This window comes from Mastigoproctus giganteus, chromosome 3, assembly GCF_048544385.1.
Source record: "Mastigoproctus giganteus isolate SK-2022 chromosome 3, ASM4854438v1, whole genome shotgun sequence".
Lineage (NCBI taxonomy): Eukaryota > Metazoa > Arthropoda > Arachnida > Uropygi > Thelyphonidae > Mastigoproctus > Mastigoproctus giganteus.
The window spans coordinates 255,192,375-255,208,428 of NC_143577.1; the positions used below are offsets into that span (position 1 = coordinate 255,192,375).

General features: G+C 36.5%; 1 protein-coding gene across 1 annotated transcript in view; it reads right to left on the reverse strand.

Annotated features, from left to right (window-relative positions):
• Positions 1–16,054, reverse strand: part of Chc (clathrin heavy chain) — a 496,589-nt gene that overhangs the window by 117,218 nt on the left and 363,317 nt on the right. The window contains exon 20 of the mRNA XM_090369802.1: positions 4,069–4,252. Coding sequence (XP_090225928.1) covers positions 4,069–4,252 — 184 coding nt within the window. The remainder of the gene's footprint in view (positions 1–4,068; positions 4,253–16,054) is intronic.

Below are 16,054 nucleotides of genomic sequence, written 5' to 3' on the forward strand. Positions count from 1 at the left end.
TAATGGAAAAAAATTAATTAGATCAATCATCAGTGAAGGAATATACAAAGTTTTTACTTTCTTGATTTTAATAATATAATAAACCAAATAAGTGGTGTACACACTGCTTCATTTAATATACTGAAATACTTTCATGAAGTTGAAAGTAGCATATACTGAAATATGGTTATGGTCTAAACTTGAAAACAGTTTTTCCCACTCTATTGGGAAACAAAATATTTCACTGGTGTTATACAAATTCAGTTTCATAGTTTGCTTTAGAACATGGTACGAAATATTTCAAATAGTTTTCTACAACATGAAGGAACTGTATTGTGAAAATTGAATTTATAAGGGTAATTTCCCATTGATGTTATAGTGTAAATGTAGAAACTTCACACAAAGGCAAACATAATTCACAAAGAAAACAATTATAATTTATAGTTTTATGAAGGTATAATTTTCTTATATAACGAGAAACTGATTTGGTTGAAGTATGGGAAAACTGCTTCAAATGTATGTTGTCTAAAGAAATACATTAGGTATTAAAACATTCTAATATGCTTTGCTTAAGACAGGAAGCAGCTGTCTGCATTGGACTTCAAGAAAGACTTTCTTACATTTAAAAAAAAAAAAAAAAAAAAAAACTGATGAATCAGTTTTTTTTTTTTTTAATGGAAACCCCAAGCAAGAATGGTATTAGCACCTGCAGTAATCAGATCTGTGCATGTGCTGATGGTTGAGAACATGAAAGAAGATACCTGTTGACATTAGACTTTAATTTCTATACATGGATGTAACACATGTATGGACTGGTTTGGAAGGGGGGAAGAAATTATAGAAGCCAATTCAGAAGAACTTTGCCCATGGAAGTATCTATACAAAAGGAAGCAGAAACAGAATGTCTCAAACAGAGTGAGAGACTTTGTAAGAGATTGGTCAATAATTAACCTAACTGTCCTCTTTTGAATGGAGTCCAGAAACCCAAAAAGAGGTTCTGGGGCACTGTCCCAGATTAGCATTAGCATAGGCATATGATGCAAGAAAGCAAGCCTATGCAGCATCAGCCAGGAAAAAGAAAAAAAAAAAACTTCCACTTCGCCTCTCCGTTCGTTCGAAATACCTGTCCAGCTGAGCCTTAAATTTATTTAGGCTATCAACTTCCACAACAAGGGATGGAAATCTGTTCCACCAACCAACTACCCGCTGGCTAAAGGCAAATTTCCACACATCTATCCTACATCTGTCTTTCCTCAATTTGAATTTATGCCCTCTCAAGTGATTATTCTGAGCAAGTGGCAGAATCCCATCAGCATTGAGCATGCTCAAACCATTCAAGGCTTTATACACCTCTAAAATTCCATGGCAGAGAAGATTTGAGGTTTGTACAGATTAAACAGCTATTTAGAAGAGAAGTAATACTGAGAGTGAAGCTGGAAACAAGAGAATAAAAAAAAGTTTTTTTTATACCCCCAACCCCACTATTTAGATGCAGAGGAATATTTGTGCTTATGCCAAGAGAGATTAGACATCAGGTAATCCTTAATACAGATATGTGATCTTGTCTAGAAATCACAAGTGTCATCAAAGATAAGCATGGGAGCTGAAGAATCCTTTTTGCAAGATGTAAGACAGGACTGAGTTTTAGAAGGATTAAAATCAACTAAGTTCCTCTGCCTCACTGTAGAATTATCTGAAGATCAGCACTTAGGGAATTGGTAGTGAATGTTCAAGAAGTTGAAGCTGTTTTTGCAGGGCAAGGTTTCTCAAATTGTAAGGTTGAATGCAATGTGCTATCATCGGCAAAAAACTATGGATACGATTTCCAGACAATGGTAAGTCATTTATATAAAAGAGGAAAGAGTCAGAAAAAGAACTGAAACTTGGGGAACTAATCCACCCAATGCTTGCATTTACAGAATCTGATGAATCAGTTTAAATAGTTTCTGGAAGAATTTTCTTTAGGTATTTTCAGAATCTATTCCATATCTGTAAGCCAGATATTTGCATCTGAGTGCAATTAAAGATGTAAAATTTTGTGTTATCTTTGTTTGTTTTATTAATATATGGAAATATATTAATACAACTGTTTAATGAAATTTACACCCTTAACACTCCTATAAATATTTTTAAGTTTCTACAAACATTCCCCATATTTTAGTAACTGAGAATTGTGAGAACATTGTGAATGCAGAACTAATACTTCCAATATTCATCTATCTAGTTGGATCTTCTGTTTACAAATGAAAAGTAGAAAAGTATTAAAAAAGAAAGTGCAAATGATAAGAAAACTGTTGTATTAGATAAACAAAATTCAGAATACCTTATCAGAATTCCAGATAGAGATGGACTTACGGTCTCATCCTGATATAGTCAATGCTGTTACTTGCAAATACAGGCACTCCTCTACTTATGTAGAAACGACATACGTACAGAGCACAAAGCTGTTATGTTTGGTCACAAGAATCAATTTTGAATGCCTTTGTGATATTTTTCTAAAGCAGATTTCTGGAGGTCACTTCCATAAAACAATAAAAACAATTAGAAGTTTCTGGTTTAGTGGGCTTTTCTGTTAATGCAGTCTATTAAAAACGGGTAGTAAACTCTATCTAATTTCATTTGCGATGGTACCAATAGCTGGAATTGTGTGGAATTTTGTTATTACGGTGAAATGTGATTCTCCTTCACTGAAATCTTCAATCATATAAAAAAATGAATTTTCAGAATCTTCTCTTCATTCATATATTTTGAGCTTTGTAAAGTTGTTACTCCATATCTCACTTGCACATATTGTGTTAGTTACAATTTGTACATGCCATGTTCTTTGTTATTGATTGCTTATTTTCTTACTGTTTTAAATTTTATGACCAGAAAAAAAAAAAAAAGTCAGTGAACAGAAATATCAATTAGTTACACTAATTATGCTACGTACATAAGCGTAAATTTATTTTTATTTTGTTAACCTGTGGGAAATATTCTTCTGATTTTCACACATCATTTAATTTTGTTAATTGGAGGAAGAGTAAATTTGTGCTGCCTATCTTTACTTTTATAGCCTGTGGATAATATTCCTCCTATTTTTGCTTATTGGCATAGCCGTTTAATGCAATTAAAATTCAGTTCACAAGCATATCACAATGACTGGCACTTACTACATATCGTATAGTGAATGGTATTTTATTTTGGAGACTCCATCGCAAAGTGATTTGATCAAAGAGTAATTAAATTACGTATCGTATTTAGATTAAATTAGTTTTGAATAAATACCGTACTCTACATTATTATTCATTGTATGTTTTTCAGCCTCATTTAACTCTGTTACAAATCATAAAATGCTGTACACAATGAAGTTTGTGTACTGTACATGTATTTTGTACAGTATCAATCAGCGTACTGTACATGTATTTTGTATCTACAAGACCGAAGTTCGACTCGAGTACAAAACAGACTTACGTACATGGAAAAAAAACCGATTAAGTACATAAGACGAGGAGTGCTGTATATCATTGTACAGAAACTAAATTGATTTCTGATCCATACAAACCAATTTCTTAAATGCATAAACCAAAGAAAATTACTTATTGAATTAAGACAGAACTGAATGATGATTGCTGACTAGACACAGAAGTATGTGATGAAGGACATTCATTAAAATGTAACTTTATAAATATAATATGAATTTAACAAATGCTTTGTTGAAGATTTATTGCAAAATAAGAAGTACCTGATGTGGAATTCCAATCAAAAAACATAAAACTGCAAATACTACAAAAATTAAATTATGTAGCCTTAATAGTATACTGCATATCATTTCAAAAATTGTTGTGCATAGAAATTTTTGCAAAACTTTTGTATATATAAATATTTAACAAAAGTTTTACATAAGTGTTGTACTTTAAAGCGATTAGAAGAAAAGAGAAAAATTAGTATAAAATTATGAGCACAAAAGTAGAAAACTTATGCCCATAATTGTATTAAATATGAATAACACTAATTAAACTATGTAATTTGCAATCAAACATGTTTAGTAACAAACAGAAGGAAAAAAAGTGTGTAAAAATTCAAAAACTTCTGACAATGGTTACTAACCTGAATTGCTGATGTATTAACATCAAACTTCTTGAAAATGGCAAATGCTTCTTCATACAGTTCACTGCCAATAGCAATATTTGCAATATCCGGAGCATCATAATTATCTAATCTATTTATATACTCCATTACTCTGGACCGATCAGCTTTAATAGCTGTCAGAATTAACAAATTCTGAAGATTTCTGTGGGATAAAAAAAGTTCTGGTTAAAAAAAAAAAAACTCAAATGTGATTGAAGTAATTATACATATTTCATTATAAAATTTCAATCCTTTAGACTAACTTTGGGTGGGGAAGGATATAAATTACAGGTAATATCTGTACTAATGGTATTCTTATTCTATAATTTGACATATACATGTTATTTTTCTGAAAATTATTTTTATTTGGAGGAGATAACCAGATGAAAAGGTTGGGAATAGGGGTATAACAGAAGAGTTAAAAAAAAAAAAAACATAAAAAATGAGAAATTATTTTATTATTCATTGAAGGCCAAAAAATTTTTTTTTTATATATATACACAAAATAAAGACCGACTACAATCTAAACTGTCTCCCCATTTACAGGTGAAATGCTGAAGTTTAATAAATTTATAACTGAGGTTACTGATTACAAAAAAAAAAAAAAAAAAATTTGATCTGTTTTTTAGATGAATTTTTTTAAAATAAAAAAGGTAACATTTTACAACTCAGTATAGAGGTTAGAATACAATATGTGAACATGATATTCAGAGAAAACAGAAACATCGCCCATTAAAAATATTTTGTAGCTTATTTTATTGTTCTAATATAAATTAGATAGTATGAATCAGAGCTGAAATACTCAATATGTTCTACGTTGATAATAATATAAGTAAATTAATAAGAGGAGTTTACCTCAATATAGTACGTGGAACACTTCCGTATGATACCCTCCAGAAATTAAAACGGAAAAAACGAAAAAATCGACAACTTACCGGTACATTAAAGTAAAATATAAATAATTAAAGTAAAATATAAATAATTAAATAATCAATTTAACACAATTCAAAATCAATTCAAAACAATTAAAATTCAAATTAACGCAATTAAAAGAATCTAACGAAAATATTCAAAACGATTTTCCTTCCTGAAGCTGACAATGCTTTTCGACCGACTGTCGTGATCACAGGAATGAAAATTACCGAATCCGGCTAAACCTGCAACTTAAATACTGTAGTGATTGTGTCTTCGCGCATGCGCGTAAAGGTCCACGCATCAGAGATCAAATATGGCCGCCGAACATTAACAGAATTCTCGTGTAATTTAATTTCAACGGTTTCTGCAATTAATAGTCGCGTATAATTACGTTGAACGTTAAGTATTTTGGCCTCGTTAAATAAAAAAGTATGTTTTTCGTTAATGGCATGAAAGGCTAATTCTGACGCTGCTGAACGAGAAGCACGAACTGAGGCTTCGTGTTGATTTACACGGATATTAAGAGAAAACCGCGTCGAACCCTGATAAGACGAGTCGCAATCACCGCAAGAAATGTTGTATACTAGATCATTAATTTGTGTTGCGAACGCCGAAAGAACCGAGCGATTGTTCAGTATAGTGTGTAACTTCCGTATAGGCCTAGCTATAATTTTAAATTCGGTATCTTTAAAGAATCTGTTAAGCTGTTTGTGCCACTGTTCAACATATGGGACAGAAATAAAGTATTTTTTGATATTACTATTGTTGATTGGTGCAGTATTTTGTATCTTATCCTTAGCTTGTACCCTAATTCGATTTATTGTGTTAATGGGATAACCCCTGTTCAAGAATCTGCTAGTTAATATTTGTATTTCTGAGTCTAAAGCAGAATCCGTCGTTGAATATTTATAGGCATTTAGAAATTGATTAAAGATAATCGATCTTTTGTAGGTGAACGGGTGGTAGCTATTATAATGTAGAAGCATGCCGGTGTTTGTGGGTTTTCGATAGATGCTAAATTGTATTTTGTTCGAGTCCCGGGACTTAACGTTCAACGTAATTATACGCGACTATTAATTGCAGAAACCGTTGAAATTAAATTACACGAGAATTCTGTTAATGTTCGGCGGCCATATTTGATCTCCGATGCGTGGACCTTTACGCGCATGCGCGAAGACACAATCACTACAGTATTTAAGTTGCAGGTTTAGCCGGATTCGGTAATTTTCATTCCTGTGATCACGACAGTCGGTCGAAAAGCATTGTCAGCTTCAGGAAGGAAAATCGTTTTGAATATTTTCGTTAGATTCTTTTAATTGCGTTAATTTGAATTTTAATTGTTTTGAATTGATTTTGAATTGTGTTAAATTGATTATTTAATTATTTATATTTTACTTTAATTATTTATATTTTACTTTAATGTACCGGTAAGTTGTCGATTTTTTCGTTTTTTCCGTTTTAATTTCTGGAGGGTATCATACGGAAGTGTTCCACGTACTATATTGAGGTAAACTCCTCTTATTAATTTACTTATCTAATATAAATGTACAGTACCACTGACAGATCAGCCAGAATGATATTAGCATTAGCAGAAGCACATGATGCAAGAAAGCAAGCTTATGCAACATCAGCCAAAAAAAAAAAAAAAACCACCTCCCATTTCACCCCTCCGTTCGTTCCAAATACCTGTCCAGTCCAGCCTTAAATTTATTTAGGCTATCAACCTCCACAACAAAGGATGGAAGTCTGTTCCACCAACCAACCACCCACTGACTAAAGGCAAATTTCTGCAACATCTATCCTACATCTGTCTTTCATCAATTTGAATTTATCCCCTCTCAGGTGATTATTCTGGGCAAGAGGAAGAATACCATTGGCATTGAGCATGCTCAAACCATTCAAGGCTTTATACACCTCTATCACATATCACATCGCCAGTGCCTAAGTCTCCAGACACTGTAATTCACAAAATTTAAGCCTTTCTTCATAAGAGCAACCCTTTGTTCCATTCACTAATCTTGTTGCCCCTCTCAGTACTCGTTCCAACAGCTCTACATCCTTCTTAAAATGAGGCCTCCAGACCTGTATACAGTACTCAAGGTGTGGCCTGACCATTGCCTTATACAAGGGGATAATTACCTCCTTATCCCTGCTAGAAAAATTCCTGTATATCATCGACAAGACGCCACGGGCTACTCTTGCAGACTGTCTGCCTGCACAATTACCTCCAGGTCCTTTTCATTCTCTACCACTGTCAGTGTAGTACCACGGAGTTGATACGTTACTCTGGGATTGCTGCTTCCCATATGCTGTACTTTACACTTGTCAAGGTTAAACTTCATTTGCCACCTCTCAGCCCATCTGCTCAACTTTTCTAGATCCTGTTGCAGCAGCACACTGTCATTAGTGTCATAACAACCCTGCCAACCTACGTATCGTCTGCAAACTTGGACATTAAGTTTGATATACCATTATCAATATCATTTATAAATACCGAAAAAACAACAATGGACTCAAAACTGAACCCTGCGGGACTCCACTTTCATAACATTAGTCCACGATGAGCAGTGACCATTGATTACCACTCTGTCTTCTCCCACTCAACCATCTCTTTATCCCTAGCAGCAATTTGCCTTCAATGCCACACTGCTCCAATTTATTCAGCAGTCTTCCACATGCAACAGTATCAACAGCCTTTCTAAGATCCAAATATATGATAAAGTTATTCCCTGCATCCAGTTCCTTTGTGACCACATCATAGTATCCAATCAAATTGGTCAGACAAGACTTTCCCTTAACAAAACCATGCTGTGTCCGAGCTATAACTGAAGTTTTGTCTAGATGATCCTGCATTGCTTCTTTTACCAGTGCCTACATTAATTTTCCTGGAACAGAAGTTAAACTAACAGGTCTATAATTACTTGTGTCGCACATCTCCAGTCCATGGGTACCTCCCCTGAGTCCAAAGAAGCTCTCATAATTATGGCTAAGGGTTTGTTTACTTCTTTTGCTGCCTCCTTTAATATAATTGGATAGATCCCATCCACCCCGGGTGTCTTTTTTATGTTTATCTTCAACAATTTCTCCTCCGTTTTCCTCTCAGTTATTACAAAATCATCTAGCTCACTGCTAGAGTTCAATTCACCTCTGGCATTCCCCTCCCTAAATAACTCCTCATGTGTGAATGTAGATGCAAAATACTCATTTAGTTTGTTAGCCACCTGAGCAGGATCATCAACAGTTGAACCATCAATGTCCAGTAGACCAATCTGATTTATCTGATTCATATATAATATAGAAGACAAAACATATGCAATATATTATACACTGTCCAGTTAAAACGCTGCCAAAGATGGATAATCTTTGGACCTTTTCAAGAAGCCAGCGTCTTTTTTTTTTCTTTTTTTAGGTGTGAATAGTTAGTTTTAATTTTGATGCACATGACTGAAATGCATTTCAGAATGGGTAAAATCTTTTTTTTATCAAGCTATTCCAAGTGCAGTCTTATAACTGCTTTGTACAGTAGGGTCGTGACCCTCTCTAAACGATAGATTTTTACAAAGAAGAATTCTTATTTGTCTCCAGATATATCTGAAGGTAAGATGTAAATTGGCTTATGTTGGTGAAGGGCCTTGATGCTCTCAGTATGTCAACAGTATCCAGGAAAATTGCACTGGTACAAATATTGCCATCATTTGGACTTTGTGGCTCTATCTGTCAACTTGTGAAAGCCTTTGCTTCAACAGTTATGAATGTATCCTTTCTGTTGGAGCATTTATCAGCTAGAGCATTCTTCGCATCATAGTGCAAGAAAGCCCCAACCAAGCTTTTTTCTGAACCAGCCAAAAAAATAAAATAATAATAATTGCATGTTAAATAAATAATTCAAATACAGTACTGTTGCCCCCCCACACACCATGCCAGCACCTATCCTGTTGACCTCTTTGAATTTCAGGTGTCAGTCTAAAGATTCACGGGGGGGGGGGGGGGGGGGGAGCATATTTCATTAATTAAACTTGTTGGCTAAACTTGATAATTTTAATTTATGGCTTCTAGTATCAATTTTAACCGAAAATTTCACCTTCATTCATTTCATTATCCTCTATAGACCTCAATCAGGTTGCCTCTAAGGTGTCTAGTTCCCAAGCTCTGTATGCTTACATATTTAAAGTCTTTCTTCACAGTGGAATCCTTCTGCTAAGCTCACCAGACATGCTGCTGTCTTTGGACTCTTTCAAGAAACTCAAGGTCTTATACTTCACCACGGGCATGGTCTTCATATCATATCTACTGTTATTGTAACAACTTCATATCTACTGTCATTGTAAACCTCAAATTACATTTTTCCTCCACCACATTTTTAATTCACCCCTCAAGAGCAAGTTATTTTGGGGTTGCTAATGCACAGGTTTAAGACCTTGCATTTTGCTACAATAAAACATAGTTGTCACCTTTCATCTTTGAAATCTAGGTCATACTGAAGAACTGCCTGGCACTGATCATTAACTACTCTCACAATCTTGATATCTGCAAATTGACACCTCACTATGTATCGTTACGAGACTGGCACTTCTCCAATGCAAGGAAATCTCTCATGAATCTGATGATGCGCTCATCATTAATCTTTTAATGGCTCAATGCACTCTCGTCACCTCCCTCAAAATTACTGAATACATGTTAAAAACTAGAGCACCCTCACTTACCTTCATGAAAAAGCTTTTCTAATAAACAATTTTGTTATTTCAATACCACTAATTTCATAATGTATAGCTTCAACTGCAGTTATTTTTACCAGGATCTATAAAGTGTTCAAAGACTAAGTATTCAGGAACTTCTTTTTTTTTGCCTTTTAGGCATTCCTTCACCATTAACATTAGTTCAGGCATATGATGCAGGAAAGCAAACATATACAGGACCAAAAAACAAAAAAAAAAAAAAAAGCCTTCCATTTCACAAATTCTAGTCACTCCAAATGTTTGTCTAGTTCAGCCTTAAATTTATTTAAGCTATCAACTTCCACAACAACAGATGAAAATCTGTTCCAGCAATCAACTACCTGCTGGCTAAAGGCAAACTTCTGCATATCTATTCTACAACTGTCTTTCCTCAATTTGAAGCTATGCCCCCTGAGGTTCTTAATCTGAGCAAGCAGAAGTATCCCATCAGCATTGAGCCTGCTCAAACCATTCAAGGCCTTATACACCTCGATCAGATCACCTCACAGGTGCCTATGTCTCCATATGCTGCAACTCGCAGAACTTTTCTTCGTAAGCACACCACTTTATTTCTATCACCAATCTTGTTGCCCTTCTCTGTACTCGTTCTGGCAACTCTACATCCTTCCTAAAATGAAGCCTCCAGACCTGTATACAGTACTCAAGGTGTGGACTGACCACTGCCTTATACAAAGGGATAATTACATCCTTGTCTTTGCTGGTAAAATTGCTATATATCATTAACAAAACTCCATGACCTGCCCCTGGCAGCCTGACTGCACTGCTCAGAGAACTTCATATCTGACTGCACAATTACCCCCCAGGTCTTTTTCATTCTCCACCTCTGAGTGTAGTACCATACAGTTGGTACGTTTCTCTTGGGTTACTACTGCCCATATGGAGTACTTTGCATTTGTCAATGTTAAACTTCAGTTGCCACTTCTCAGCCCATCTGCCTAACTTTTCTAGATCCTGTTGCAGTAGCATACTGTCTTTACTGTCATTAATAACCCTGCCAACATTTGTATCATCTGCAAACTTGGACATTAAGCCTGATATACCTTCATCAACAGGGGGTGAGCTGTGAATATTTTAACAATGGGCATTAGCATTAGTAGAGGCATTTGATGCAAGAAAGCAAGCTTATGCAGCATCAGCCAAAAAAAAAAAAAAAACCACTCCCACTTCACCCCTCTGTTCGTTCAAAATACCTGTCCAGCTGAGCCTTAAACTTATTTAGGCTATCAACCTCCACCACAAGGGATGGCAGTCTGTTCCACCAACCAACCACCCGCTGGCTAAAGGCAAATTTCCGCACGTCTATCCTACATCTGTCTTTCCTCAATTTGAATTTATGCCCTCTCAGGCGATTTTTCTGAGCTAGAGGAAGAATCCCATCAGCATTGAGCATGCTTAAACCATTCAAGGCTTTATACACCTCTATCAGATCACCTCGCTGGTGCCTAGTCTCCAGACACTGTAATTTGCAAAACTTAAGCCTTTCTTCGTAAGAGCACCCCTTTGTTCCATTCACTAATCTTGTTGCCCTTCTCTGTACTCGTTCCAGCAGCTCTACATCCTTCTTGAAATGAGGCCTCCAGACCTGTATACAGTACTCTAGGTGTGGCCTGACCATTGCCTTATACAATGGAATAATCACCTCCTTATCCCTGCTGGAAAAATTCCTGTATATCATTGACAATACTCCATGAGCTACTCTTGCAGCCCGTCTGCACTGCTCAGAGAACTTCATATCTGCCTGCACAATCACCCCCAAGTCCCTTTCATTCTCTACCACTGTCAGTGTAGTACCACAGAGTTGATACGTTGCTCTGGGGTTGCTGTTTCCCATGTGTAGTACTTTACATTTGTCAATGTTAAACTTCATTTGCCACCTCTCAGCCCATCTGCTCAACCTTTCCAGATCCTGTTGCAGCAGCATAGTGTCAGTAGTGTCCTTGACAACCCTGCCAACCTTTGTATCATCTGCAAACTTGGACATTAAGCTTGATATACCATCATCAATATCATTTATAAATACAGAAAACAATAATGGACCCAACACTGAGCCCTGAGGGACTCCACTAATAACATTAGTCCACGATGAGCAGTGTCCATTGATTACCACTCTGTCTTCTCTCACTCAACCACCCCTTTATCCATAGCAGCAATTTGCCTCCAATGTCACACTGCTCCAATTTGTGTAGCAGTCTTCCATGTGCAACAGTATCAAAAGCCTTTCTAAGATCCAAGTATATAATATCAAAGTTATTCCCTGCATCCAGTTCTTTTGTGACTGCATCATAGTATCCAATCAAGTTGGTCAGGCAAGACTTCCCCTTAACAAAACCATGCTGTGTCTGAACTATAACTGAAGTCTTGTCTAAATGATCCTGCAGTGCTTCTTTAACCAGTGCCTCCATTAATTTTCCTGGAACAGAAGTTAAGCTCACAGGTCTATAATTACTTGTGTCAGCCTTTGATCCTCCTTTGTGAATTGGGGTCACATTTGCACATTTCCAGTCTATGGGTACCTCCCCTGAGTCCAAGGAAGCTCTAATAATTATGGCTAAGGGTTTGCTTACTTCCTTTGCTGCCTCCTTTAATATAACTGGATAGATCCCATCCACCCCAGGTGCCTTTCTTGTGTTTATCTTCAACAGTTTCTCCTCCACTTTACTCCCAGTTATTTCAAGATTCTGTAGCTTACTGCTAGAGTCGAATACACCTCTGGCATTCCCCTTGCTGAATAACTCCTCATGTGTGAATGTCGATGCAAAATATTCATTTAGTTTGTTAGCTACCTGAGCAGGATCATCAACACTTGACCCATCAATATCAAGTGGACCAATCTGATTCATCCCCTTCCTTCTAGAGTTTACATAAGTAAAGAACTCTTTGCTGTTTTTCTTTGCATCCCTTGCCAAGGATTTCTCGTAATCTGCCTTCGCCTGCCTGACCTCCTTTGTAACTTGGTTGCATATCAACTTGTATCTATCATAGGCTTCTTTGTCATGTGTTAATTTGTAAGTATCCCATGCATTTTTCTTCTCTGCCATATGCCTCATTAGTTCATCTGACATCCATTTTGGCCTAAACCTTGAACAATATTTCTTAGTTGGTATGTAAAGCCTAGTAGCTTCCAAGATAAGTTCTTTGAATGCTTCCCATTTTGAATTTGCTGTTGGTAACATCATCAGTTGGTCCCACTGTATAGAATTTAAATACTGTCTCAGTCCATCGTAGTCGCCTTTACGGAAGCAATAACCCTTCCCTTTACCCCTAATGGTAGTTACCTCTTTCAGTAAATCCCACTTCAGCACACTGATCACTGCCACCTAGTGGTTCATTTATCTGCAGATTCTTAATGCATGAAGAATCACTGCTGATAATCAAATCAAGAGTATTACTCCCTCTAGTTGCCTACTGAACATGCTGATGTAGAAAACAATCATCCAATAAATCCACAAAAGCCCTGCTAGTGTGTGAGTAACCAGCCCCCAAATTCCAGTCAATATCTGGGAAATTAAAATCTCCCATTATAAGACTCTCTGATTTACTGGCCCACTATTTCCCTGTACAGTTCCTTATTATACTCATCAGAGTCATTAGGCCTATAGCACACTCCTACTCTCAATTTTGATCTCCCAATGCTTATGTCACACCAAACTGACTCAACACTGCACTGTCCAGTGATGTCGACTGGCTTCACTTCCTTGGTTTTTATGTGTTTCTTAACTAATAGCATAACCCCTCCCCCCTTCCTATCCTGTCTATCCTTTCTGTAGACGTTGTACTCCCCAAATTGCAGTTCTGCATCCCTTATATCTGTGTGACACCACGTCTCTGATATCCCAACAATATCTGCCTTTGATGTTTTGAGCAATACCTCAAATTCATCAAATTTATTTACTAAACTCCTAGCATTGGTGTACACGCAAGTATACCTGCACCTGTTTCTATTCTTAGCTACCCTAACACAACCCATGTGTTTATTTGTACCGCAATGGCTCCCAGCAGTCTCTGAAATACCATGCATCTTGTTTTTCAGGCTTCTGCTCATTCTAATAGAAGCAGTGCAAGAATCTCTTTCACCTCTGCCAGTGGCTACTGTCAATCTATTGGTCTTTGTCTCCCCCCCAAGCTAGCAGTTTTCCGACCCACCTAACACTGCCTCGATAGCATCAGCAAATATTCTTGCACCCTTTCTATTTAAGTGTATCCCATCCCTGTAGAAGCAATCTCTCCTGTTAACAAGTACAGTCCAGGCTGAAAAAAATTCTACCCCTTGAGCCTTGCACAATCTTTCCAGGGCCGAATTGATCAACAAGGCTCTCATCATATACTCCCTCCTATCGTGTCTGGGCAGAATTGCAGACACTTTCAAATTCAACCCTAATTCTCGGCTTTTGTTCAACAGTGACCTGTACTTGTTAAGTAATTCTGCCGGTCTCCTACTCTTAATATTATTAGTGCCAACGTGTACAACTATATCACCTTTTGTGCCCTTAAAAGATGATATTCGCTCTACAACGTCATCAACCTTTGCCCCTGGCAGACATACCCTGGTCCTGTTCCACCTATCTTTTTTACAAAGCATGTTCCCCGTTTCCCTGACAATAGAGTCACCAACAACTACTAGTTCCTTCGGGACCAGCGCATTCTGCCTTGGGGGTTGTCTCTGTGTCACGCGATGCCCAAGTGCAAGCTCTGGCGTTGATGTGGGCAGCTGAGAGCTTGATGGGCCCCTCAATTTAGTTTCTTCGAGGGCATCCACCCTGTCCTTCAAGCTCTCATATAGGCCCACAAGAACGCCGAGTTGTTGCCTGATATCGATACACTCCTTGCATCGCGCACACACAAAGACATCCCCCTTGGCAGTATCATGTCCCGTACCCGATTGCTCTGCAAACATCAAGCAAACAGTGCATTTTATAAGGCTGTGAGTCAGAGGACAACTGCCCCCCTCAGTTCTGCTCTGAGCCACAGCGCTTCCATTAGCTTGAGCCTTTTGCTTTGCTGCTCTGGTCTGAGTCATGATTCTATTAATTTATTAATTAATTATAATTAATTATGTTATGTTATTAATTATGTTAAATATAATTAATTATATTACGTTTGTAATCTAAGTCGTTATATGTATTTATTTAAACGTACAATTTAACTGCTAACGAAGTTCAACTAACGCTATCTAGTACGGCATACAACTATTGTATCACAATGGCGGGAAAATTACGAACGCTAGCGGAGTTGAAACACGTGGAAACCTTTACCGATACTTTTATGCAATTACAAGGCCGAGTAAAGAATAAATACACCAAGTTAATCAGAAAAATCACAAAATAATGTTATACTACTAAATTTAAATCAAAAGTTTTAGAAAAACAATAATTTCAAATCAATAAATAAGAAAAATCCACTTAGCGGCTTGGAACACGACCGTCTCTAGTAGCCTCGTCAGCAGGCTACTAGAGACTAGGGCTCGCAGGTTTGCCGACTTTTTGATGTTAAACATCCTTGGGGATTCCTGCCGCGGATGATGTCACATGCAGCATCCCCCAGAGGCACCGAGCACTCATTAGTAGATAGTGTGATTACAGTGCATGACGCATTTTTCATGACCGGTATGATATCTTGAGTCAGCCTGGTCATCATGCCTCCTCCCCCTTTATGATGATACCTTGATACGATAGTATCTATAGTTCTAACTTTTTAGAATTTATGAAATCATACTTCCTGAAGTAAGTATGATTGCACCAATACAAGTATTTTTCATACGACTATAACAATGCAAATATTTGTCAACAATTTATTTTTGTCTTGTTAGGTGCCCTGAACAGCTGCATATGCCATTTCAACTACAAAATCGGTAGTTCAATCGACACTGTTTTCTAGAGACAGTTAAACACGTTGCAATCTGAAGTATACAGTACATCTCTTACTTTAGTTATTAATCCATTGTATCTTGTCATCCAGAAATTATGAAAAACTGTGAATGTTACAATAAAATATTTACAGTACAAAAGCTCTTTTATTTCGTAATCAATAGATACAAATCAAAATACCGAAAAAAGACGCGAAGGTTCACATAAAATCATTTACAGTGCATGCTTGACACACGTGCGGCTTTTGTTATTCGTCTCTCTTTTTTTTTTTTTTTTTTAACAACCAGGGAAATATAATAGATACATTTTTTTTATGATAAAATTTTAATATTGTGAATAAAAAAATAACATGAAATATTTTTCATTTCACAAATAACAAAAACTATCGCAAAACATTCTACAATATAAAAACAAATATTAAAGAAAAAACAAACTCTTCTAGAAAATGTA